Source organism: Gasterosteus aculeatus, chromosome 14 (assembly GCF_964276395.1).
Source record: "Gasterosteus aculeatus chromosome 14, fGasAcu3.hap1.1, whole genome shotgun sequence".
Classification (NCBI taxonomy): domain Eukaryota; kingdom Metazoa; phylum Chordata; class Actinopteri; order Perciformes; family Gasterosteidae; genus Gasterosteus; species Gasterosteus aculeatus.
In genome coordinates, this window is record NC_135702.1 from 5,258,224 (window position 1) to 5,281,230 (window position 23,007).

General features: G+C 43.6%; 2 protein-coding genes and 1 long non-coding RNA gene across 8 annotated transcripts; 2 read left to right on the plus strand and 1 right to left on the minus strand.

Annotated features, from left to right (window-relative positions):
* Window positions 1-3,271: 3,271 nt before the first annotated feature.
* On the plus strand, window positions 3,272-14,877 carry znf532 (zinc finger protein 532). Of its 6 annotated transcripts, XM_078088083.1 has the most exons (11): window positions 3,272-3,524; window positions 4,126-4,473; window positions 4,617-4,710; window positions 7,846-10,186; window positions 10,679-10,860; window positions 11,337-11,513; window positions 12,131-12,293; window positions 12,514-12,828; window positions 12,923-13,035; window positions 13,184-13,322; window positions 13,429-14,877. In XM_078088083.1, exons 4-11 carry the CDS (start codon window positions 7,874-7,876, stop codon window positions 13,915-13,917), a joined length of 3,891 nt encoding a protein of 1,296 aa, XP_077944209.1. In that variant the 5' UTR covers window positions 3,272-3,524; window positions 4,126-4,473; window positions 4,617-4,710; window positions 7,846-7,873; the 3' UTR covers window positions 13,918-14,877. The 6 variants fall into 6 exon arrangements, with proteins under 6 accessions (XP_077944209.1, XP_077944210.1, XP_077944211.1 ...); XM_078088084.1 differs by lacking the exon at window positions 3,272-3,524 and having other exon boundaries at window positions 4,110-4,473; XM_078088085.1 differs by lacking the exons at window positions 3,272-3,524; window positions 4,617-4,710 and having other exon boundaries at window positions 4,325-4,473.
* Window positions 14,878-15,687: 810 nt separating this feature from the next.
* On the plus strand, window positions 15,688-22,972 carry oacyl (O-acyltransferase like). Its single transcript, XM_040197851.2, is given in 15 exon segments — window positions 15,688-15,872; window positions 17,195-17,328; window positions 17,405-17,483; window positions 17,579-17,714; window positions 17,836-18,038; window positions 18,125-18,337; window positions 18,407-18,509; window positions 18,613-18,714; window positions 18,849-19,014; window positions 19,084-19,163; window positions 19,267-19,377; window positions 19,535-19,658; window positions 19,785-19,971; window positions 20,268-20,410; window positions 20,484-22,972. Coding segments are annotated over 15 exon segments (2,049 nt in total). The 5' UTR covers window positions 15,688-15,715; the 3' UTR covers window positions 20,595-22,972.
* On the minus strand, window positions 19,015-21,479 carry LOC144388227 (uncharacterized). The gene is made up of 2 exons (XR_013452530.1): window positions 21,340-21,479; window positions 19,015-19,951 (listed from the first exon to the last, which is right to left on the minus strand). It is a non-coding gene; the product is annotated as an uncharacterized LOC144388227 (long non-coding RNA).
* Window positions 22,973-23,007: the final 35 nt, after the last annotated feature.

Sequence of the window (23,007 nt, forward strand, 5' to 3'; positions counted from 1 at the left end):
AATGGTGGGGGGGTCAGGGGGGGGGGGGGGGGGGTGGAAGGGTTAAGACTGCTAAGTAATAAACAACATGAACATGAAGTGCATGCACAGTTATGCAGTATACTAATTGTGCAGAATGGCCCCCTATGGACTAATATAGTCCTAATTGCTGAACATGTAAGAAGCAATTCAATGTTGGAGCTTGTGGTTAGAGACTTATATAACGATGCATAGCAAAAACAGGTGGGCAGCAAAACGTTTTCAATCCTAAATGTCACAAGTTGTATTGCTGCTAGATAAATCTAAAGTTCAACATTTCCTTATGTAATGTGCAGAAGGTATTAATAGAAAAACAAGTTCCTACAAATTGTACATAAGAGTCTGGCTTTAACTTTGTGAATCCATCCGTCCTGCTTGAATAAACCGGATGCGCCTACATTTCCCACAATGCTCTAAAACTTTGAGTATCTAGATGAAGTACATTCAGATTCACAAAACTATCAATCGCAAGAAGACGCAAGAAGTTTGCAGACCATTTTAATGGTCTTTTAAAATACGTCTATTGTGTAATTCAATTTTATTGGGCGGCAATACTAAATCCCTGGTTCATGCTCCCTTTTATTACAGCACCAACATCCTTAACCACCATTGTCATTGTCACAGTGAAGATGTAAATACTGTGCCAGTACTCATCACGCAGAATGTTATGTTGTTATTCGGTATATAATGCTAATGGGTTACTGACGCATTCAAATACCACTGACATTTAAATGTGTTTATTATGTAAAATATTTAGCCTAAAACTGCACTTACAGACATACAAACATACAACTTCAAAAAAATATTTACTTAAATGATTATTCAAAGGGTGTGTTGGAACCTGCAGGCTGATAATCTCCATCTGAGCAGAATATGATAGAAAAGTGTGATTGATCACACCACAGCATAGGAAGAGAATTTAATGAAGAATTTTCAAAATTCTTATACCTCTTAAGTTCCTCTTGGCGTGAAGTGCTTTGTGACATTTACCGCGTTCGCCTTGTTTTTCGGAGCAGAGGAAATGACGCAGCAGTTTATCGATGGAGGCCATGATGCGTATTTTTGCCGGCGGACGACACCTGTCGTGCGATCAGTTACAAGAATTTGACAATGCAGCCACCGCCGGCACGTCATGTGTAGTTTGCCCCATTTATCGGTACAGTTCATTACAGTGTTATTTATCCCCCTGGAAAGGTCAATAGCACGAATCAACGAAGCGGCCGTCAGACGCGGTGTTTGAAAATTCTCATACTTGAATGAACGCTTTCATGATTGTGTTGACAGACAGATTGTAGGAGGAAGAGAACAGATGAGGACGGATAAGGAGTCCACGCAGGTAAGCGACATTTTGTGTTGAAAAGGTCGTAGGTTTCCTGCGGGTACCGTCGGGTCAGAAGCCCAACACACATCCCCCCTAGTAGATGTTGGAGTGCGTCTCTGGGCTCCTTATGCTTCCTGTCTTCGTCCCAGGTTGACCTTAACAAAACTGGATGAGTCACTTATGGCAAAAGGGCAGCACCAGGCGGTGCCATCTGTGAGATTTGTTGGTATATTTTCCTTGTGAGACAACAATTTCCTGCATATGATCATGGAGTGCAAAATCATCAAAAGTACAGGAATGTACCAGTAAAATATAGTTTATGGAACATTTTGATAAATACTTGATTTATGGCTACTTTAAAGCATGACATTATGATATTGGTGAGAATATTATGAAAGCAACTTATCTTAAGACGTCAGACATGTCAAATACTGGAACAAAGCTAGAAAAGCGCAGACTGCGTGTTCAACGCCCCGGCCTGCGATTCACGATTTCACTGACAATCACTCATGTCTGATTGACCGCACAATTAATGACTAGTTAGAAACTTGGAAAAAGCCACGACTGCGTCATGCTGTTTTTGGTAACCATAAGTTGTAATTAATTTAATTTGAAAAGCTATATTTCTCCGTACATTTGCTTTCCCTTGCAGGTGAAACCTCACACGAGAACCGCAGTTCAGCCTGAAGCTAAAAGCATGGAGCAGGAACAGCAGATGGCACTGTGGTGTGAGTTATGGAAGCCATCATGTGTCATGTGCCAATGATTGTGTACGTACCATTCGTCTATTGTTGTGTTTGTCACTGCGATCTATAATGCCTTATTTACATGTTCACACAACAGTATAACATGTGATACAACTATTGTAATGTCACGCGTTTCTTCCGCTTGGTTGGATATTTTTCATGTACAGCAAAAGAAAAAAAAAAGTTAATCTCGCTATTAAATCAATTGAATGCCCTTTCTGGTTTCTATTCAGGCTATTCATTCTTTCCAAATGCCATCCGCTACATTAAGTGTTCTGACGCTGCTGTCAAGACTGCAATAATACTGGCTTAGTGAGAAGTAAAAATGAGCCATTAAAGGAGGAACTTTCAACAGGAAAGAGTCAATTAAAAAAAGACAGTGTGCCATTACGAGGTCTTTGGATGTTCGTCACATTTTTAACAAAATCCTCCGTCTGTCCAAACAATTCCGACGTTGAAGGTAAGGACTCAAAGAAACGCGTGGCCGTGCTTTCATTTTGTTACACAACAAACAGAGAAAGAATAGGAATGACTCCCAGCTTACCTCATTCTTTATTTACAACATTGCTCTTTATTTATATAAATAATATTTATGTTCCTTTTTTCAATTATGTAATGCATAATTCTTTTGTAAGTTTAAAATAATAACAAATACAATGATAAAATAATTATTATTACCTCCTCTATTATTGGCAAATTCAATCAATCAAATTCAAATCAAGAAACAATTTGCCAACAGCGAACATGTGCAAATGCCACAGGTTTCTCCACATACAGTCCAATATGTCCGACAGTATCTCACACACATTTAAATATATGAATATCCTAACAAGTCAAAAAGCTTGTGTTGTTCTGGGTTTAGTATTAGACGCCTCTATTGTGCAAGATATCAATGAGCTAATGTTAGCATCATGCACTTTTTATTGAGCTTAATATTTATATCTGCACACATTATACCGTCAATGCTAATCTTCATATTCCATAGCTTTCTATAATCATACTAGAAACATACCATGACAGGACCATTTGATCCATCATACATCTCCGCATCCCTTGCGATTCTTTAAGCAGCTCCTCTTTGCTGCTCCTGTGTTTCGACGTGAATGGAGACAACATGACGTCATGTGACCGTGCCTCTGTTAGGGGTGGGGGAGCTCATCCACCTCAGCCTCCTCTGCACTGAATCTGTCACACCGTAGAGAGGCAGGAGCCGCCATGAAGGCCTTTTATCAGATCCGGCTTCCCTGCAGTGCATAAAACGCATTTGTGTTGTCTGGTGAATAAATCTGGCAGGCTCATTTGAGTATTTAAGGATGATTAGTTTATGCTGCAGCATTCATGGCTGTCTTTAACAGGTCTGCCAGAGGTATCAAGGACTGGTAGCAGGCCAAAGGGAGACAGCATTACTCAGCTGAAAGCCTCCCTCTGCAGTCTCCCAGGTAGGTTATTGCGTTTCGCTTTTCTTTCTAACCACACGTACTTTTAAGTAATGACTCAATTTAACTTGATGTCCTTTATGTGTACACGTCACATTTGCATTCGTGAAATACCACGGTCATGAGTTTGAATTCTTCATCATAATATTTTAGATTGAAAATACCTTCTCTCTAATTGATTTGTGATTGTATGTAATTATGCATGTTTGTCTTGTTGAATATGTTAACAGATTATTTTTGAAGAGCAGAAACATAGACCTTGGTTAACCTTGGCCGACACAACATACAACTGGGCAGTTGGAATAAAGCAGACCTCGGCTATTTATACATTATGTTATAAATGTATAATGTTATCAATCCTGTCAGGAAAATGTGCAGGATTTATTCAAGTTCATCCCCACAACCATAACCTAATTTGCTCATATGGCTCAGCTATGGCAGTGGCCTAAAAAATGAACCCAGTTTACACATTCAAGCCTTTATTATGCTTCCCTCCTGCTCATTTCGCTTTCTTCCTTTCTATCTCCCCCCCCCATCTCATTCTGTCTCCATCTCTCCCTCTCTCTCTCTCTCTCTCTCTCTCTCTCCGCTTTCTCTGCACCAGCTGCTGCTGCTGCTGCTGCTCCGGAGCCAGAGAGGAGAGTCCCCTCGCCCCCCTGCACAGACAGAGACAAAAGGCCTGATTCGCCTGCTGAACACTGCCCCCTTTCTCTATCCGTCCCTGCATGCACGGCCGTAGGGTGGTGGCTTCAGGAAAAAAAAAAGCTAGGCCCGGACTAAAGGCTAAAATCTAGGACTGACCCAGTGAAGGAGAGTGGGAAGAGGGGGGAGGGGTGGAGGAGGATGGGGACTGGAATGGTTGGGGCTGAGTAAAAGCAGGTGCTGAGGCCTCTGCAGGAGAAGATTTTTTTCTTTTTTCCTGAATATCTCAGTGGGAAACAATCTGACGAGGGTATGCCACGTTTACCTCTGTCTATGCATGAACGTGCATGTCTGTGTTACTGTGTGTCTCTGTGGTGACATATGTGGGCCCGGGGTGGCCATGTCTTCGAAGGCAATCCGGGTGCATGAATTGCCTGTGTTTCCCCACTGCAGATTCTCTGTCCTGGATGTAATGCTGCTGCTGATGAACGTTTGAAAACAAACCAGTGTGTCTGGGCTGAAAGCACTGAGGAGGAAACAGGCCAAGGTAGCGGACTGCGCTTCTCCTCCCATCGTGGTTACCTCATTCCGCCTCATCATTTCCATGTGTTGAGTGTGCTATTCCTCTCGCCCAGAGGGGTGAATCTCATTCAAATACTGTGCTCCGGTTTCAATAAATCTTTAACAAGGTACATGTCGTCTGCTGAAAAAAAAAGCTTGCAGTGTTTCCAGGGAGGTGGGCACACCGCTTCTGGCCGTGTGTTTCTGAGGCCGTACTGCAGCACGGGGCTTTGTGTTGGGCGACCGGAACCAGATGAAACCGGTTTGAGGGAGACAGAGGGCTGACAGGAACAATGCCGTCTCTGTGCTCCACCGAGGGAAGACGTATCCCAGGCGATCCCCATTGCAGCCCTCCGCAGCTCTGCCTCTGGCGAACCAGGCAACAGACAGGGACGCTGCCGCGCGCTCGCTGGCTGCTGGCTGGATGTCGGCGTGCAGAGGGGGGGGCAGGGAGATTTGAGAAGGGATGAGGGCTGGGGAGGGGAGTCGGGTGAGGGGGGGAGGGAGGACGTGGCGCACTGGGAGTTTGTAGATCTGCAGCTTGGAGTGTCACGTACGCACGCACTCATGCAAGAGCACGATCTCTCCGGCTGCTCGCATGGCTGTGTGCTGCTAGTGGTGCAGAGAATGACTAAGGAGGATCCTTACACGGGACCACCACCACCCACCAGATCGCTGGATGTAACCTGACCCTGTATTCTGGGCCTTTGCATGGCTGGGAAGAAGCAGGCTTCCCCTCCTTCCCCCCCCCCGACAGTGTGGGGTGGGTGTCCTTTTTGTGGGATAGTAGTGTTGTGACTGTGTTTGTTGCAGGATGGAAGAAGGAAGGAAAAAAGGTTTGGCTAGTGTCTGAAGACAGATGGAGGCAAGAGGGTGAGGAGTGGCTGATTCACTTGCATGTTTCCACCATTGTTGTTTTACGTCAGGCTGCTCTGGCTGTCATGGCTGTGGCTAGCTGTTCTTTTTCACCAGGCCTTTCTCTCTGCTGCAGCCTCGCACAGCTCAGCAGCCATGTTTTCCCCCCTCTCATTGCATTCTTGCCGGCCCTTTTCCTCCATAACATTTCTCTCTGTCTCTGTTTATTTTTCCACCTCAACTATTCCGTCTGCCGGATTGAACTGAGAGTTGTTGTATTTTGAAACCCGAGACGAGGCTACAGGATACAGATGTGTGTGTGTGTGTGTGTGTGTGTGTGTGTGTGTGTGTGTGTGTGTGTGTGTGCAAATGTGTTTGACCATGCATTTGGATCAAAGAGCAGTCCTGGTTTAACTGCATGCATTGTACAAGCAGAGCAGCTCCATGGCCGTGCCTTTGTCCCCAACAGCCTCAACACACGGAGATGGAGACACAGCATTTCAGTCCCATGGTGGCTCTCTTGCATAGCTCATCATTTAAGAAAAATAAAGTTTGTTTTGAGTTACAACCCATCGAAAGTATTTTCTAATATTGAATAATCTGTATCAGACAATTCTTTTGAAGGCTGAAAAACGTGTCTGAAAAAACATGGGTTGTGTGCAATTAATAAATATGTTGTATTTGCCGGAGTGACTGTCCTTACATTTTCCATATCACCGAAAGGTTCATATCTTAACTTCAAATTTGTTCATGTGTTTTGTTCAACCACAAAACTAGCAGTCGGACGATAAGAAAATAACTGAAAGTATTGCATATCTTCAATATTTTATTAATCATTTGAACCCAGTTAATTATCATCCTCATACATTTTATATGTATATACAAAAAATACGAACTCTGATGCCTTGAAGTCTGGCTTTGATACGCCAGCAGCTTTTCAATAAAACTCAAATGGATTACATTAGCACACTGGAATACACTTGTTTCCTTCCTGTAGAATTTGTTTAATTATAGAAAAGCTGCCCATGTTGTGATAAGTAAGGACAATGTTTTGTCTTGCATGTCATGAAAATACCACATAAATGTCTCATGTGTACTAGCATGTGGTTCTATCAGAAACAGTTCAATGCAGTTGACTAATCAAAAGACAAATGAGGCATTATTAGAGCTGGCAGGAGTCCTGAAGTCAGAACCTCATGCATAGAATAAATATCAAATATACGAAAGCTGCAACTAAGTTTTGTTGGACACCAGTACACCATGTGGAGACAACTGAAGCCCAAAACCAGAGCTGAATGATGTGTCCACTATGACTTACATCCACTCAAGTCATACTGTAATGTACAACATGGGAATATATTCTGCCTCAATAACAAAAATATCCATAAACACATCTTGTCAATTAAGTTGATCTGTTATTGTCCAGTATTGTTGTGAGGAAAGACACTAAGAAGTAGGGCTGAATATGAATGAATCACATGCTTACCACCTTGTTTTAGTCAAACATATTAGGAGCATCTTCCAATGCTGGAAACCTGTTCTGTGCAACACTATTAATCAAATTCCAATTTGGGATACAGAGGAAATTTGGGATATCTCTTTGTATCACTAATCATAAAATATTATCAATATCCACAAGAACCATATCTTTAGAAACAAAATGTTCTAAATATCATGTTATTAGTGATATATGAACAAACCACTCTGTGAAAAACTTTTACAACATAGAATTCAAGATACATCTACAGACAACTGTAGTGAAACAAACCTTGTTGTGTATTTTGGATGTTTTATTCCACCTGTCCAATTGGAAACATGTGGAAGCAAAAAAGCCCACACTCTCACGCATCTGTTTCCATTCCAGTCAAAAACCTACAGTTTGATAGAGGTGAAAAGAACTGTTAGTTTCACTCACTCAAATGCACATGCACCCTACTTGTTTCCTTTAGTGGATTAGACCGGATTGTTTTAACTTCATCTACGATTTATTTCTACACATCTGTATTACAGATACAATGTTAGTCCGTGGGCTGTAGTTGTTAATTACGTTGATCAGAAAATTCATGTCAAGAAATATATGTACCTTTCAATTGAGGACACTATGATCCATGGACATTATCTGCCTGTTTTTTTAACCAAAAAATCAGTTTGACACACAAGAAATCTCATAATCTAATGAGAAAATCGCTGATGAAAACGACAAGAAACATCCAAACAGATAAAATACGTAGGCGCATGTTTATACCATTTCCTCTGTGTTGCCCAGGTAAACTCCTCCGACCAGGAACAGGACCATGGGAGATATGAAGACGCCAGACTTTGATGACCTGCTGGCGGCTTTCGACATCCCTGACATGGTGGATCCTAAAGCCGCCATTGAATCTGGCCCCCATGACGACCATGATGGACAGCTCAAGCATCCTAGTGGTGAAGACGAGTCCCACGGCGCTTCAACAGGACTTGATGTTGGCGTTAGTGTCATTGTCAAAAATATCCGAAGTGCGGACACTAGGGAGCGTGGTGGAACCATATCAGAGAAGGATGGACATTTTCAATCCCCTTTTGTTGACATTGGCAGTGGACTTCATAATAGCTTCTTAGCCGCAATACAACCACGTGCTCATTGCACCACGAATGGATGGAAAGCTTTCAGTGAGGAAGGACAATCAATCAACAGCGATTCACCAACCTTCAATGAATTCAGCCCCATCTCCAGCGTTGAAGAGTTTGATGATGATGATGATAAAATTGAGGTCGATGACCCCACGGACCAGCAGGGAGGCCAATCATTCACTAAATTCACAGCCAAGACAGACGACCAGAATCCCACCTATCATGTATCGTTAGACAATGCTTCTAAGCCCACATTAAACAGGGAGGACAAATCTGATCAAAATAATAACCCCAATGAAACTCTGGGATGTTGCAAGTCCAACAAGCTCCCTCAATCAAGTTTACCTGAATGGGAGTGGAAAAAAACTGTCCTCGAGTCTCAAGATCAAGAGTTCAAGGAGACCGGAGAGCCGACGGAGCACGTTAATGTGTCCAGTACGTCTCAAGTCAAAGCCAAGTCCTCTGCAAAACTTTCATCTTGTTTAGCGGCCATAGCTGCCCTCAGTGCCAAAAAGACTTGCACTACAGATGTGGGTGTTTTGGATTCTCCTACAAAACAGAAAGATTCCACCCGTGCCAATAAAAATTCCAGAGCTCTGGAGAAACCACAGGAGCAGGAGTCAGCCCTGGAATTTGCAAAGAGGCTGCTAACAAGACCACCAGACAGTCCCTCGAGCGTCATCAGTGAGGGTAGCAGCAAAGGTTCCCCTGCCTCAAGCACGGACACCACACCGGTTATCCCGAAAGTCAGGATCAAGACAATCAAGACGTCAACCGGCCAGATCAAGCGTATGGTGACCCGAGTTGTGTCAGAGTTGGATCCTGAAGGTCTGAAAACAAGAGAGAAAAGCGTTGCTGTGATGGCGACCACCAGTGCAAAGCTCTCCTCCCCTACAGGGCCTCCTCTACCAACCACAGTGTTTGCCACCGCCGGAGGCCCTTCAATGGAAATAACCAAGCAAATGACTATCAAACCTGTGGCAACAGCTTTCCTGCCTGTCTCTGCAGTCAAGACGGCCGGTTCCCAAATCATCAACCTAAAGCTGGCCAACAATACCACAGTTAAAGCGACAGTCATCCCCGCTGCATCAGTGCAAAGTGCCAGCAGCGCCATCTTAAAAGCTGCCAAGGCCCTCAAGCAACAGACCGTCATGGTACCTGCCTGCAGTCTGGCTAATGCCAAACTTGTGCCAAAGAAAGTTCATCTAAGTAACCTGAACCTTCTGCCTCGGACTGTGTCCTCCGCTGTCTGTGATCCCAAAAAGGCCCAGTCCTCCTCCAAACAACCACAGCAAATCAAACAGCGTACGATTCTCGCTGGCCGGGCCTCAAAGAAACTCTCTAGGATTCAAGTGTTCAACAGCTCTCAAAGCTCTGTAGTGGACGCTTTCAACAAAGTCCTGAGTAGCATAAATCCCGTCCCCGTGTACGTCCCGAACCTCTCTCCCCCAACCTCAGCTTGTATCTCTCTACCCTCACGTGGCTACAAGTGCCTTGAGTGCGGAGATTCATTTGCTCTTGAGAAGAGCCTGGCGCATCACTACGAGCGTCGCAGTGTGCGGATCGAGGTCACCTGCAACCACTGTGACGAAAGTCTGTTGTTCTACAACAAATGCAGCCTCTTGTCCCATGCCAGGGGACACAAGGACAAAGGGGTGGTCATGCAGTGCTCACATCTAATCCTAAAACCCATCCCCGCAGATCAGATGCTAGCCACAGCACCATCATCAGGCCCACCAAACATCACTGGCCCCACCTCCGCCTCCCGAGCCCAATCAACCACCCAAATCCCGGGGAGGGTTGCTGGTTCGGGGTCCCAAAGTACGGTGGTTTCCGCTCCGAGCAGCGCTCCTCTTGCCGCAGCCATGCCCTTGGAGGATGATGCATCGAAGCTCTGCAGGCACAGCCTCAAGTGCTCGGAGTGTAACAGAATGTTCCAGGACGACGGCTCGCTGGCTATGCACTACCAACAGGCACAAGAGTCCAGTGGGCAGGTGTGTGTCGGTAATGTGTGCACCACAAACATGGTAGTGCACACAAAGGGTCGTCGTCGTGGCGCAGGGGGTAGAGCGGGTGCGCTGGGAACCACAAGGTTGGTGGTTTGAGTCCTGGCTGCCCCATGTCTCAAGTCGAAGTGTCCCTGAGCAAGACACCTAACCCCTAATTGCTCCCCGGGCCAAATGTAAAAAAAGCCATGGGTTTAAAGTGTAATGTTAGTCGCTTTGGATAAAAGCGTCAGCTAAATGACCTGTAATGTAACAGTGAGGATCATATTGGGGGGGGGGCTCACATTGGGGGAGCCTCTGGTTCCCATTTATTTTTCCGTTTAAAATGTTTTGTTACTTTGGATCCACAATAGAATATAATACACCCCGAGCATGAAGTATCCTTTATGCAAAAACAGATCCCCCTCGTATTTCGGTTGCGATTGTTCCAGTGCAATGATGAAAATCCAATTGATGGTTTTCTTTATTTCCTCTTTTTAGAAAACATGCAGCATCTGTCAAATGCTTCTACCAAATGAGTGCAGCTTTCTGTCGCACCAGCGGATCCACCAGCACAAGTCTCCTTACATCTGCCCCGAGTGTGGCGCCAGCTGCCGTTCTGTCCATTTCCAATCCCACGTCACAAAGAACTGCCTGCATTACACGCGCAGGGTTGGCTACCGGTCAGTCAACCATGACCACATCTTAACATTATTCATTTGCATTCAATTTTTTCTTTTGTGCTCATGTGTAACTTTCCTCAAATTTCAATTCCGACTTTTTTTTTCAAATCTGAATGTAGTTTTCTTTTTCTTTTCCAACTAGCTATACTCAGACTTCACTTTACTTTTAAAGTGCCACTTAAAATGTCAAATCTAATTACAGTTATCATTCAGTCATCATTACTTCACGAGGTTTGCCTCATCTTGACAATTCCATTCAACCAAAAGCGATATAATTTACAATTGACCTTAAGGGGGGAATTAATTTAACTTCTTGTCAAACTCCAGAGTTATAATTGTTTTGCAGTCTGGTGATACTTTTTATAGCCCTTCCTAGTAAACGGTGCTCCTGCTCGAGGAAAGAGCTACACTGAATTCCTATATGTTGAAATTCCATTTATTCTGCCTTTTCCACCTCTTATTCCTTTTCTCCCCAGCTGTATCCACTGCAGTGTGATCTTTGCTGATGCCGCAACTGTAAAGTCCCACATCCAGAGTTCTCACTGTGAGATCTTCCATAAATGTCCTCTCTGCCCCATGGCCTTCAAGTCTGCACCTGCGACGCACTCTCATGTGAACACACAGCATCCGGCAATGAAGGCTGGAGAGCCCAAGTAGGTCAAAAACACCGTTGACACTTCTAACGTATGATTGTCACTATAAAATAAATGTATTTCATATTTCCTTAAAGACATAATTCATAATACACCAGCTTTTTTTAGTCAAAGTATCATTAACACAAATCTACGCACATTTTTTACTTTTTTACACACACACATACACCAATATAACTTAATAATACCCACGTCCAATTCCCTTTTCAAAGAAAAATCCTCCTCGCTGCTTCATCAGCAGTAGGATTTGTGCGTTTTAGATGCGGTGGCTTAGCTGGTCTTTTCCACATGGAAACCTTTGAATGACATGCAGGCGATCATCAGCCCCACTGGTGATACAAGGTGCTCAGTAGCAGGTGTTCTCGTGCCATTGTTTGGTATTGGCCTTGTTTTCGCCCCAAGCTTACAGCTAAATAAAGATATCTGACAAGGAACAACATTCAAAGGACTAAACCACCGTTATCAGAATGTTTAAATATTTGATCTCATCACAGTATAAAATTGAAAATCTGAAAAGATTTGTTTGTTTCAAGTGCAATAATACAACTGCATGTTCTTTAAATGTGTGCAGTAAATTCACATCGGTAAAGAAGCCTATTTGTTTTTATGTCTTTCAGGTTGATCTATAAGTGTTCCATGTGTGACACCGTGTTCACTTTGCAGTCCCTGCTCCACTCCCATTTTGACCAGCATATCATCAATCACAAAGTCCCAGTGTTCAAATGCCCCGACTGCTCCATGCACTACGCACAGAAACAGCTCATGTTGGATCACATCAAGGTGGGAATTAAAAGCAGTTATTTCGGGAATGCTTGACAATAACTTGCATGCAAAATGCATGCATCTAAAATCGAAATTTTCGCAGTGACTTAAAGAAATTAAAATACTGCCACACATTGTTTTTTTTCGCATTTCCAACTAATACTAATAGTCACACCTTACGTACCAATGGTCAACTCTTTTTGTTATAATCAAAAATGCATCTGCTGCTCCTTTCCAGGCCATCCACGGCACCCTGAAGAGCACCGAGGGTCCACCAAACTTAGGCATCAACCTTCCTCTCAGCACCAAGCCCACTAACTCCAACAGCACAAACAGCCCCGGCAACAATAATCCCAAGAAAGATGGACGAAATGACAAAAGTCGAGACAAGGGAGAAAAGAAGCCTTCACCTTCCCCGCTAAAGAAAAGCAACCGTAACTGCTCAGTGGACCTCAAGAGCCCACCGAGCTCAGGATACACATGTGGAGACTGCAGCAGTGTCTTCAGTGCCAGGGAGGTCTTTGTGGCTCACATGAGGCGTGAACATGGCAAGGTGAATGTTGACAACCTTTGTCACTAGGAACTTTTTTTAACATTCTGCCAACGATTTTTTTTGTTGCTATCAACGCATTCTCCTCCCATTGCAGATGCTGAAGAAACACCCGTGTCGGCAGTGCGAGAAGTCCTTCAGCTCCTCCCACAGTCTTTGCAGACACAACCGTCTCAAGCACAAAGGACAGCGGAAGGGTTACACCTGCCCGTGAGTACACACATCCACATCAACAACAACAACAACAATACTTGTAGGTCCACGCCCTCTGGAGCGTTTCCTGATGTGAGGGCCCTATGGCTAAGGTTCAGCCATAAAAAGGTAGGTTGTAACGGTTATTTTCTGGTACTTTTGACAGTCACTGTCCGGCTCTCAGTCAGCTGTTCACTAAAAGAGTGCTGCTGGATCAGCACATCCATCTGATGCATGGAGACAAAGACCCAGATGGGACAACCGCAAACTCTGGTCACACGGAGGCTCTACCTGACAAGGAAACGGTACCGTGTCACACATCTGTAGACATGCATTCATTAGGAAGGAGTTCACGTCTTTTTTTATCATGCATCTTTCAATCCTAACCGGGCGTTTTTAACCCTCCCGCAGCCCCGCGGCCCCAAAAGGAAGCGAGAAGAGGATGAGGGGTCCCCAGGCCTGACCAGCGACTCACAGCCCTTAAAGAGGCTCAAGGTGAACATCCTTAAAGTTCACAAGTGCGCCGTCTGCGGCTGGACCGCCGAGGACGTCGCGGCTTTCCGCGGCCACATCCCCCAGCACAAGTGCGACGGCTCGTCGCACCAGTGTCAGGAGTGCGGCCTGTGCTACACCTCCCGCCGCTCGCTGGCCAGGCACCTCTTCATCGTCCACCGGCTGAAGGAGCCGCAGGGCCTCGCCCGGTTCAACGGAAGGGGCAGGGACGACGACGACGACGAGAGCCAGCGGGAGAACCAGCTGGAGGTGGCGGACGGGACACCGAGCACCAAATGCAAAGTGTGCGGCAGGATGTTCGAGACTGAGGGCAACCTGAACACTCACATGAGGACACACGGGATGGCGTTCATTAAGGCCAAGAGACTGAGCGCGGCGGAAAAGTGACGCTTTTAAACCATTCCAAGTGATTTTGTACTGATGGTTGTCTCTCTGGTGTATATATACATACTGTATATATTATGTATATGTGTGCTACAACATGTACGCAGACATAAACACCATAAGTCAGTCACTTTTTGCGTTTAAGTAAATTGAAGATAGATGGATGATTTTCTACAGGCTTTGAATAGATTTGTTTTGTACAGAACATTTATTTTGAATAGAGTTTCCATTGTTCTCCCTAGGACTAGATAATGTATGCATAATTGGTGTTATGGGATTAATCCTCATGCAGTTGACGGTGAATGTTTAATGTTGTTAGTTTCAAAACAGAAAAAACACACATACAGTATATAAAACTTTTGGCAGCTTCGAGTTTATTGTTTCTACAATAAATATCAGAAAACACTTAATTGAAATTAAATAAAAATCAGAAGTATTCAGACAAAAAATCCTATAGTTTGAAATGATTATGATGACTACGCGATTAATGTGGCTGAGATTAATGCGAAGAAATATTTTAACGCAGTTAACGCAACTTTGTTTTCTTCCGGAGTGCCGGAAGTAAACAAAGTTTACCACGGGAACAAAACTTACTAAAGTGATTACTCATAACACGGAAGATTTAGTCTTTAGAAGAAAAACAAACGTTTAATCGAAATTAATTGCGATTAATCAAAAGGGAATTATTCACACAAAAGGACCAGTTCAATTAAATTAACAATGACTGAAAATTGTGACAACCACAACATTGTTTTCTATTACTTCTTTTAGTAAAAATTTGTATTTAGACAGAAGATTTTCTACTCTGACAATGAAACGTGTCTGGCGCTAGAAATGCGTGTGAGAAGCAGTCAGTGAATTGTTTGTTGATTAGAATGTATCTTGCTGCTGCCGCAGTTTTCAGCCATTTCTGATGCTTGTGTACAAAGCCGTTCTTTACGTCAATAAATGATAAATTATAAACCTGCCAGAAGTCAAATCTGATGTCCACCGCATTTGATACACCAGTAAACCTCTGATTATTCACACTAAGGCTCTTAATTTGCTTTTTGCGTCACAGGCATGCATTTATTACCTGACAACAGGTGTGTGACCTCTAAAAGTCTTACAGCTGTAGGGTTGACATGAATAATAGGAATTTCACACAGGCCTATTTTTTGAGTGGTAGTCGTTGTCTCATTATAAGTGATATCACATCATACTTTAAATCTTAGATGACACCACTGTCAGCTAAAAAATATGTTTTACTACTAATTTGCAATAGAAAAAAGGTTTTCAAATGAACCCAATGGCTTCAGGATTCACTGCTACTACTCACTGCTTTCACTAGAATATCCCTTTAAAAGTGACACGATGCATCGGTCTTTAGAACAAGGGCACCTTCTAGTGGCCGCTGTTTATTTGTGTGGTAGTGCTGTTCCCATATTTCTATTTGAGAAAAATGGTTCTGGTAAAAAAAAATTCAAGACTAGGAAAAGCAGGAGGAGACTAGGAATTAAAACCAGAAACTTTTGTAAAACTTGTGTTGTTGCATAGCTGATCATCATCTAATCCTGTTAATCGGGTCTTGTGACCATAATCAAAGCCTGTTTTTTTTTTTTTTGTCCACCTTTTATACCCTCATGTAACCAAATCCCGTTCACACCCGATAGAGAAAACCAGGTGAGCGCGCTCTGCTGTTTCCGCGGCAGTTTTTCAATCCCACCATGCAAGATGAATTTCACACTACCTTCTTTGTGATGACGTGTCCTGTGTTATTTAAACACATTCTCCAACAAAGAGGTGCACTCAGTTCTAAGAAATGGCCCCGTGTTTGGTGGCGTTCCTTCTCTTTGCAGGTTGTAGTGCAGCGCTGGAAAACAAGCAGGCCACCACGGTTTCTCAGAAATGTTCAGAGGATACCGACACTTTCCTCTGGGAAATTAACCAGGACAGTCCGAAGGAATACGCTGTTCTCAGTAAGTGTTGCTGAAGTTTTTTTCTTTAAATTGTTGAGTCACTTGCAGTTGAGGTTCACGTCCACTTAAAGTCATTTGAGAGGAGATGGTTACGTTGGCTTTCAAACTCATAGGGTTCATTCTCAAACTGAGTTAGAGGCCATTTACAGAAGTCTTTTTGAACAAGATAATACCACTGAATCACAGTGCAGTTACATAGAAATGCTTACAAACTCAGATTTCATTTGACAAAAAAAAAAGTGAAACTATCAAAAAATATCTTTTATATCTTTTTAAACCCCGCTCTGCATTTGTATATGAACGGGTTCTGAGCAGATAAAGTGTATTAGCAGAACTTAAAACCCCAAAGGAATAAATTAATTGTGACAATGAACTAGCTTCTGCTCAGAGTGTATCAATGACTGACAAGCACCAGGTAAATCAAACACCTCTGGATTGGAAATGAAATGATTTAAAGCCCGTGTGCCCCGCACGCTGTATAACTAACTGCCTCTCAGGGTCCACATTATCTCCATGGTAACTAAGGCCGTCAGGATTTGACTCACCGTCGGAGGCCAGTCCTTCTTCCATTAATGGGGATGAGGTCACACAGTGTCTTTACAGTTTTTGCTCGGATCACCATGTAGTTTGTTTTTTTGTTGTTTTTGCTCATATATGCAGATGTGAGCATCGCTCCACAGGTGGGTTAACAAGGAAAAAACATGCTCTAGCCTACTTTGGTGTCAATTAACCCTGATATTAACTAACCTCTGGCCGTAACCACAGCGTGGGGCGCTGGCTGTTTCACTCTATTAATGCAAATAGGTGGAAAAGATGCGGAAGACAGCGGAACAAATGGTTTGTCGCCATATGTTTTTATTAATAGGACAAGACTGAGCCATTAACAAGTCCAGGCTTGCCCATGTCATCGTGAAAAAAGTCAGTAAAAATATAGGGAAAATAATTTAATTTATTTGTTCAATTTCTGAGTCCCATTTACTTGTTATTTAAATCCGTACTTAGTAAAAACCTAATAAGGTCATTCCCTTTCTGAGATATATCTTTTGTTGAATCATATGATATCTTCTTCTTGCAATTCATAATATTGGTTAAACAAATAAATAGTCAATTATTTAAAGTTGAGCTTTAAATTCACCAGATTTGTTTTATACTTTAATCAAGAAAGCAGATAGTGATCAATCATAATCAATCTTCAGTACCACATTTTGTATGGTATATTCTATTTTATTAGTATCTTTATTATGTATAAAAGGGCTGCGGATGGTCTCCGTTTGGTTCACTAACCTTCTTTTGTGCTGTGGTGCTTGTGTGTGCATTGTCAGTGTATGATGCATTTGGAAAGATGGGCAGTAATGTCAAAGGAGGCAATGCCAACCAGCCGGGCCTCCTGCAGCAGTGTCGCTCTGCACACAGCCCTGCCTTCTCTGGACAGTACTGCCAGGTGTTCCTCAGGCAGGTAAAACAAACACATTTCACACAAGATAAAATATCATCCTGACGGCTTGGATCTTGAAGTGTTTTTACCATCATAGGAAACCGTCCAGTACTTTGTTGGTATTTGCCTTCCTGACTCCTGCGGAGAAGAAGATGTTCAAATGCTGGTGCTGAGTGGTCAGTGATTTCAAAACACGTTTCCTCTGGACCTCATCGTACGGTCAAACCGATATTTGTTTTTGTATAACTTGTGACGTGTTTCATCTTAACAGGGAAACTTGAGTTTGGCCAGAATTCTCTCATTCCTCCTTTGCCTTCCATCCTGGTCAATGGTTCCACTCAGGAGATGATCATGACCCACTGTTTGTCCAACACCGTTGCCCCTGATGCATCCGATGTCATCTGTCTGTCAGTATACGATCAAATGTGCCCCTTTGTTTCCCATCTCTTATATGCATGTGTACTCCCACACAGGAGAAGTACATTTTTCACTTCTGTTTTTGTCTTAATCTCTCCTTTTCTCCTGCAGGTTTGTGTGTTGTGCGATGGTGGCGATTCCCCTTGCGGCTACACTGTTTACAGCTATGATAAGATGGCAACGCAACAGAGAGGTCAGACCCACAGTGGAGTCTGCCTGTCTAAACACCGGCCTCAACCTTTATGGGACCATAAAGATCAACGGCTCCTCCAATAGCAATATTAATAGTGGCAGCTCAGAGGAAAATGGCAATGGTAAGTACTTTTTTCTGTTATGTTCCCCAAGATTTCTCCACAAATATGCATACCGTCTGATGCATCACGAGCTGGTCTCCTCGTAGACGGCAGCGAGCACACTCCCGTGGGTTTTCCCGGAAGCGGAGTGCGCCGGTGCCTCGATGCGTTCTCTCTGCAGACCACCAGCCAGGGCATCTTTAGCACCTCCTCGTCCATCCCGGGAGGAGGCTACTCCTCCCTCAACGGCATCCGTGTCCTCAGCCTGTTATGGATCATCTGTGGACACTCGGCACAGTTCCCCGTAATAAACAACCTGGGTACGACAGTACACTATTTCGGTCTGCGGGGGGGTGCTTTTATTGACTTTTTAAAATTTCTTTTTGCAGATAACTACAAAGACTGGAAGAAAACAGTGGAGCACAACCCTCTGCATGTGCTCACCATCAGCGGGCCCGTTTTCCTGGCCGTGGACACGTTTTTACTGCTAGGGTGAGACTGAAATAACACATGGTTTTAAAGCACAACGTGTCAGTAGAGGAAAGACCAAAGTGAGCGTTGGGTGGTGGCTTACGGCGGTTTGTTTGTGCTGCAGGGGTCTGCTCAGTGCTCGCTCTCTGCTGGGCTCCATCAACAGGGCGGAAGACAAACTGAGCCCGAGTTTGGTGGTCAGCTACCTCTTCAGGAGGATTAGACGGTAGCGTCCGATTATCCGTCTGTCATTTTCTCTTGGTCATACCGATGTTTTGATATGCTCTGGATTGTTCGCCTGGTCTTAAACAAGCGTGATACGTTGGATTTTCCTTCTTGTGTGTGTTCTCACGGTCACAGGATTCAACCACTGCATCTGTTCGTCATGTGTCTGACAATCGGCCTCATCTCGGTGGTCCATTAGGGACCCTACTGGTTTCCCTTCATGGATACTATGATGGATTGTAAGACGTACTGGTGGGCCAACTTATTGTTGATAAGCAATCTCCTCCCAGTCCACGAGATAGTAAGTTCAAAGAATAATTTAATGGCTCAAGTAGTCTTTTATATTATTCATGAAGCTTTTATTTCTCAGTGCATTCCTTGGACCTGGTACCTGTCTCTGGACTTCCAGTGTTATGCTACAACTCCTCTGTTGGTCTATTTTTACAGACTGTATGTAATGTTTATTTATACCTGCACAAATTTCCTTTATGAATCATGGCCACAGTTCACAACTACGTCTTTAACGTATTCGTTCTGTCTATTATTTTCTCAGAAACAGAGGTGTGTTTTTGATGGTTGCTGGAGCCCTTCTGCTGATGACCACTGTGGCCAGCGCCGTTATAACTGCACTCCTGCAGCTGCCGGTCTTTCAGCCATCTACACTGTAAGATGATCCAGTGTTAACACAAACAGCATGCAGGAGCCCAATGCATGAGATGTAAAATGACTGGAATGTCAATATTCTGCTTTTAATGCAGGGAACTTCCAATGTGACGGAAGGTCGAGCCACCGATCTGATTATTTTTGTCTCGTTTTTGCAGAACATCCGAGAATTATGTTTTGTCTTACTACGTGAGACCGCACACAAGATATGGGCCATTTTTAATTGGAATCTTGATTGGAATATATTTAACAACAAAGAAAGATCAGCTGCTGAAGCAAAAGGTGAGAACAGTCCTGCCGTTCTGCATCAGTTTCGTATCCATTCAATTCGCATCAAATGCCGTTTTTCTGATATCGTCAAGTCAAGTCGATTCGGTACTCGTAATCCTTGTCTTGCGGTCGATCCAGTGGCAAGCGGCAGTTGGTTGGTTCTGCTGCCTGTCAGTCATGGCTTCGCTGGTTGGATTGGCCTTCATCCTCAGGGAGACCCCGGCCCATCCCTCCGTGTCACATGCCCTCTACCAGGGGCTGCACAGGCAGCTCTGGGCTCTGGCTGTGACCTGGATCATCCTGGCCTGTGAGGAGGGTTATGGAGGTAAACCAAGAACAAAGTCCAAAAGTCAATGGAAGACCATTTACATATTGATCTTAACAAAATATTCAGAATTCTGTCACTATTTATGATGATAAATAAATAACCTTCTAATCTTTTTAGATGAGAAAAACTGTACAATGTGGGCAATAACAATGAGTAAAACAAAACCAATAACAACGATTTAACAGATATTGTTAGAAGTACAGAAGTAGCACTTATCTGTAAACTAAAAGCTTAAATATCTTAAGCATAAATGTATCGGTGCTACATTTTCTTCTGTGTTTTGTGCTACCCAGGTTTTATCAAGAGCCTCTTGTCCTTGGGTTTCTGGATCCCTCTTTCCAACATTAGTTTTGCCTGCTATCTGACACATCCCGTCTTCATCATCCTCTACATCGGCCTGCAAGAGACCCCGATTCACTACACGGACATCAACTTTGTGAGTCAGCACATTGCATTAGGTTTCATCATGCCCGATGTGCTCTCTAATGCCTTGTGTGTCCCCTCTTCAGATGTACCTGTTCCTTGGCCACTTGCTGCTCACGCTGGTCGCCAGCTATGTGTTTACCGTGCTGGTGGAGAAGCCATACCTCCTCCTAAAATGGGGTAGTACATCATTTTAAAAAAAGGTCTTTATCCAGTAATCCCCCGTTTGGTATATGTTCTGTTTGCTTGTGCCTTGTGCGCTACGCATAATGCCACTGCTCAATTACGCTTTTGCAGAAAATAAACTTTGTTTCTTAAAAAAGTAATGTTGTTGACATCCTGCAGAAGTCACAAAAATTCAAGAAAGTCAAGATCGACACATTCGTCAACCATCACAGTGGTAATGGTGTAATTATATTTAGAATGTATTGGCGTTTCCATGTCCAGAACCATTAACTTCAACAAATCAGGAACCAAGAGTTGGATATTTGAAAAACAGAAAGGGATGATATGATTTATTGTTTCTCCACACGGGCTTATTGCACTCAAGTTGCGTGGAGCAGACAGTAAGGCTCGCTTCCCTGTAACCCAAAGTTCATCGTATTCCTCTGCTGTCCTCCGCCTCTACGTGTTGGAAGACATCACAACAACGCGGGACATATTTCACTGCCCTTTCCATGGCAGCGAATCAGAACTTACAAGTGACACTGACTCAGCCGATGACCTCACAACAAAAGGTTCTCAGTTTCTAATGACGCATTAACGCGCGGCCACGTTTCCATCGTGGCGCTGGAAGTCACCGCATTGCATTGAGCTGAGTAATGGGTCACGTACGGCCTCAAAGAAATACCTCGAGAGCAACTGTTTCTCTCCCGCTTCACACAGAAACTAACATCATTGTGCAAAATGTATAGCTGCTTATTTAAATCAGGCTTTATCTACCGGCTGAGTCCAACCTGCTGTGTTCAGCGGCGCTCTGTGGGCCTCGGAGGTGTCGTTGGCCTGCTGCTGCCCTCCTGCCCTAATGGGTCCTGGAAAAACGCGCTTCAGACTGACTCTCTCTGGCGGCGGCAGACAAACAAAACGCGCGCACTTTTTCTCCACTCGGTCCTGGCGCCGAGTTCATGGAAGCCGAGCGGAGGCAGACTGTGGAACAACACGGGGTAAAAATACACCTCGCTGTGGTAAGACGAAACTGCCTTCACCATGACAACAAGAGTCCACGGGGGCCACGTCCAATCCGGACGCCCACAACAACATGCTCAGGATGGTGTAACACGTCCGAGACTGATTCTAATGATTAACGACATTGTTTTGGAGAAGGAAACAAAAAAAAGAGACATGTTGATCGTTCAAGAAATACTGAGCGCGGCTGAGATACCTTCATGCGGCACCACGTTGGGTTTTTCCATGTTGACATCCAAGCATTATTTCATCATCTGTCTGTGAAAGAAGCAGTGATGTAAGAGGCAGGCATTTACTCACGGTTACAGAATTGTCCTCAACCGCCGTTATGAAACAACATTTTGTCAGCGGTTTTCTGAATGATGAAACTTGATAATGAAAGAACTCATGCATGCAACGCAAAGAAACCACCGTCTGGAGTTGAATCAGGTCTAAACAAAAGTTGGAAGAAAATTGTACGGCATGAAGTCAAGACAGTTTGTTGGAGATGTTTAGGGGCTTGAGAAATTTCCCAAACCAATTAACCAGACTCACCGAGATTTCAGTTAAATAAGGTTTAAGTCCGACGTTGAGGCGTGTTTAGAAAACGAGCGGTTGCTTTGGACGGTAAAAAAGTTGCTGGGTCAAAGGTCATCATTGGATACCTGAACAGCCGTGATTTTGGAAGAAAGTTATTACAAGGTTTTTCAATGGATATGCCAAATTTATCAGACTATTCCAGTATTGTATTAAACATTTCTCTCAACTTTGGATACAGGAAAGCAAGCTTTTCCCCCCAATTTGCAGTCTTTTTACTCAGCAAAGCTCAGCTAACAGCCTTTTGGCAGATGGACATGACATACACCTTTGAATCAGAATCAAAGCATCATCACATGACTCCACTGAACGTAAACTCCCCTTTTCAAAGCATATGTGGACAATTGTTTCATGCCTCAACTACAACAGATAATCATTTTCCAATAAATTAGAGTCATTGGTCCATTCAAATAATTAAAAACTGACCTGCCATCCTTGTCAGTAGGGATTTGTTTGTGTCCGCTGTGAGGTGAGTAATGAGAGGCAAAGTCACATGTAATCACCGTCACACCCATGTGAGATAATTGACAACTAATAATGTTACATAAAAGACCAAAAAGTCTGTCCTCATTAGGTTGTTCTGGCCATCGACAACAGCACATTGTTGCTTTGCCAAAACAGCCAGAGAGGCATCGATGGTGCCAGAAAAGTGACCCATTGAAAACACAACATTAATATCAAATCTTACAGTCTCATATTGTTTCACTGAAACTTGGCTTTGGTTTATATTTTGCTGCATGTTTTTCCAATGCGGGCTCAACTCCAAGCACCTTTTTTATATATATACTTCATTAAAATAAAAAAATAAAACTTGTGTCAATGTTGTATTCTCTCTTATAGTATGTTTGT

Bases quoted from the DNA above. Each gene is read 5' to 3' on its own strand.
- znf532 (XM_078088083.1), top strand. From the start codon at position 7,874: ATGGGAGATATGAAGACGCCAGACTTTGATGACCTGCTGGCGGCTTTC. The intron at 10,187-10,678 runs GTGTGTGTCGGT...TCCTCTTTTTAG, and splicing joins CACAAGAGTCCAGTGGGCAG to AAAACATGCAGCATCTGTCA. The intron at 12,829-12,922 runs GTGAATGTTGAC...CTCCCATTGCAG, and splicing joins TGAGGCGTGAACATGGCAAG to ATGCTGAAGAAACACCCGTG.